This window comes from Passer montanus, unplaced genomic scaffold (assembly GCF_014805655.1).
Source record: "Passer montanus isolate IOZ18808 unplaced genomic scaffold, ASM1480565v1 scaffold618, whole genome shotgun sequence".
NCBI classification, from domain to species: Eukaryota; Metazoa; Chordata; class Aves; order Passeriformes; family Passeridae; genus Passer; species Passer montanus.
In genome coordinates, this window is record NW_024371238.1 from 13,927 (window position 1) to 17,470 (window position 3,544).

Below are 3,544 nucleotides of genomic sequence, written 5' to 3' on the forward strand. Positions count from 1 at the left end.
CTGTCTCACCTGTCAGTCTCACCTGTCTGTCTCTCACCTGTCCCACCTGTCAGTCTCACCTGTCTCTCACCTGTCAGTCTCTCACCTGTCTCACCTGTCGGGCCTCACCTGTCTCACCTGTCCGGTCCCACCTGCGGGTCTCACCTGGAATTTGTTGCTCGAGTTGAACGGCAGCTCCGCCACCTTCGGGTAGCGCCCCCTGGCGGCCGCCACCGACCCCGACGTCACTTCCGCGAACTTCAGCAGCGCCGACTCCGAGGCGTCACCGATGACGTCACGCTGGGGGGAGGGGCCGCGGTGAGGACACGCCCACCGCCCCTCCCAGTAAGGAAAAACCCAATACCAGTACAGACCAGTACAAACCAGTATAAACCAGTATAAACCAGTAACAAAAAACCCCAAACCAGTACAAACCAGCATAAACCAGTACAAACCAGTATAAACCAGTATAAACCAGTAACAGAAAACCCCAAACCAGTATAACCAGTACAAACCAGTACAAACCAGTATAACCAGTATAACCCAGTCCAAACCAGTCCAAACCAGTCCAAACCAGCCCAAACCAGTATAAACCAGTACAAACCAGTCCAAACCAGTATAACCCAGTACAAACCAGTCCAAACCAGTCCAAACCAGTACAAACCAATATAACCCAGTACAAACCAGCACATCCCAGTACACACCAGTCCAAACGAAAACCCCAAACCAGTATAACCAGTCCAAACCAGTACAAACCAATATAACCCAGTACAAACCAGCACATCCCAGTACACACCAGTCCAAACCAGTCCAAACCAGTACAAACCAGTACAAACCAGTATCCCCAGTCCAAACCAGTATAACCCAGTCCAAACCAGTCCAAACCAGTCCAAACCAGTCCAAACCAGTCCATCCCAGTATAACCCAGTCCAAACCAGTACAAACCAGTATAAACCAGTCCAAACCAGTACATCCCAGTCGAAACCAGTATAACCCAGTCCAAACCAGTCCAAACCAGTATCCGCAGTCCCACCTGTGCCACGGGCACGCCGTCCTGGCTGGGTTTGACCAAACCAGTACAAACCAGTGCAAACCAGTGCAAACCAGTATAACCAGTATAACCAGTCCAAACCAGTCCAAACCAGTAGTTCAGGTGTGCTCTAACTGCCCCCAGGTGCCCTCAGGTGTGCCCAGGAGTGCCCAGGTGTCCTCTAACTGCTCAGGTGTGTGCCCAGGTGCCCTCAGGTGTGCTCTAACTGCCCCCAGGTGAGTTCAGGTGTGTGCCCAGGTGTGCCCAGGTGTGCTCAGGTGTGCTCAGATGTGCCCAGGTGCCCCCAGGTGTGTCGCTCACCGGACTGGTCCTCGGTGGTGTCGGCGGCGTGCACCTGCCCGTCGAACCACAGGTGCGCCACGGCCATGCGGTTCTGGGTCAGCGTGCCCGTCTTGTCGGAGCAGATGACCGAGGTGGAGCCCAGCGTCTCCACCGCCTCCAGGTTCTTCACCACGCAGTTCCGGCGCGCCAGGCGCTTGGCCGTCAGCGACAGGCACACCTGGGCAGGTGAGACAGGGAACCAGGTGAGACAGGCACACCTGGGCAGGTGAGAGGGGCAGGTGAGACAGGCACACCTGGGCAGGTGAGACAGGCACACCTGGGCAGGTGAGACAGGGAACCAGGTGAGACAGGCACACCTGGGCAGGTGAGACGGCACCCGGGCAGGTGAGGGAACACCTGGGCAGGTGAGGGGCTCTCACCTGTCCCACCTGGAGTGGCCGCGGTGCAGTGGGACCCACAAGAACCTCAGAACCTCCAGAATTTTTGGTGGAACCCATAAAAACCTCAACACCTGCACATGTTCCAACCCCCCCAGGTGTGCCCAGGTGTGCCCAGGTGCCCCCACCTGCCCGCTGCCCGTACCGTGACGGTGGCCAGCAGCCCCTCGGGCACGTAGGCCACCACGATGGCCATGAAGAAGACGAGGGCGCGCAGGAAGGGGTAGCCGATCAGCATGGCCACCACGAAGAAGGTGCCGCCGAAGAAGACGGCCAGGCCGGCGATGATGTCCACGAAGTGCTCGATCTCCACCGCGATCGGCGTCTTCTCGTTCTCCACGCCCGACGCCAGGCTGGCGATGCGCCCGATCACCGTGCGGTCGCCCGTGCTGATCACCAGCCCCGTGGCCGTACCTGTGCGGGGACAGGTGAGGGTGGGATGAGGCCCAGGTGTGCCCAGGTGTGACCCAGGTGTGCCCAGGTGAGACCCAGGTGTGTCCAAGTGGGACCCAGGTGTGCCCAGGTGGGACTCAGGTGTGCCCAGGTGTGCCCAGGTATGACCCAGGTGGGACCAGGTGGGACCCAGGTGTGCCCAGGTGGGACTCAGGTGTGCCCAGGTGTGCCCAGGTATGACCCAGGTGGGACCAGGTGGGACCCAGGTGTGCCCAGGTGGGACTCAGGTGTGCCCAGGTGTGCCCAGGTATGACCCAGGTGGGACCAGGTGGGACCCAGGTGTGCCCAGGTGGGACTCAGGTGTGCCCAGGTGTGCCCAGGTATGACCCAGGTGGGACCAGGTGGGACCCAGGTGTGCCCAGGTGGGACTCAGGTGTGCCCAGGTGTGCCCAGGTATGACCCAGGTGGGACCAGGTGGGACCCAGGTGTGCCCAGGTGGGACTCAGGTGTGCCCAGGTGTGCCCAGGTATGACCCAGGTGGGACCAGGTGGGACCCAGGTGTGCCCAGGTGGGACTCAGGTGTGCCCAGGTGTGCCCAGGTATGACCCAGGTGGGACCAGGTGGGACCCAGGTGTGCCCAGGTGGGACTCAGGTGTGCCCAGGTGTGCCCAGGTATGACCCAGGTGGGACCAGGTGGGACCCAGGTGTGCCCAGGTGGGACTCAGGTGTGCCCAGGGTGGGACCCCTAAGAACCTCAAAACCTTTGGTAGAACCCATAAAAACCTCAACGCCTGCACATGTTCCAACCCCCCCAGGTGCCCCCAGGTGCGCCCAGGTGCCCCCACCTGCCCGCTGCCCGTACCGTGACGGTGGCCAGCAGCCCCTCGGGCACGTAGGCCACCACAATGGCCATGAAGACCCCCCGAAACCCCCCTGACCTTTGGTGGAACCCATCAAAACCTCAACACCTGCACATGTTCCAACCCCCACAGGTTGTCCTCACCTGTCTTCACCTGTCCTCACCTGTCCCTCAGTCCCTCCACGTTGTGGTGGGACCCATAAGAACCTCAAGACCTCCAGAATTTTTGGTGGAACCCATAAAAACCTGAGATGTTCCTCAGACCCCTCACACACTCCAACCCCCTCACCTGTCCCCAGGTGTGCCCAGGTGCCCTCACCTGTCCCAGGTGTCTCCCCGACCTCTCACATTGTGGTGGGACCCATAAGAACCTGAAGACCTCCAGAATTTTTGGTGGAACCCATAAAAACCTCAGATGTTCCTCAGGCTTCTCACGAACTCCAACCCCCCCAGGTGTCCCCACCTGTCCCCAGGTATCTCCAGCTGTCTCCACCTGTCTGCCTGACCTTCTGCCTTGTGGTGGGACCCACAAGAACCTCAGAA

The 3,544-nt window shown here is 59.9% G+C and overlaps 1 protein-coding gene across 1 annotated transcript in view; it reads right to left on the bottom strand.

The window, feature by feature from the left end:
• The window catches only part of LOC120510986 (potassium-transporting ATPase alpha chain 1-like), a gene marked incomplete at its 3' end in the record, with an annotated part of 15,619 nt that extends 12,564 nt beyond the window's left edge, over window positions 1-3,055 (bottom strand). The window contains exons 1-5 of the mRNA XM_039727508.1: window positions 3,005-3,055; window positions 1,895-2,278; window positions 1,331-1,529; window positions 1,013-1,143; window positions 145-279 (exon numbers count right to left, since the gene is read on the bottom strand). Coding sequence (XP_039583442.1) covers window positions 145-279; window positions 1,013-1,143; window positions 1,331-1,529; window positions 1,895-2,278; window positions 3,005-3,055 — 900 coding nt within the window. The remainder of the gene's footprint in view (window positions 1-144; window positions 280-1,012; window positions 1,144-1,330; window positions 1,530-1,894; window positions 2,279-3,004) is intronic.
• Window positions 3,056-3,544: the final 489 nt, after the last annotated feature.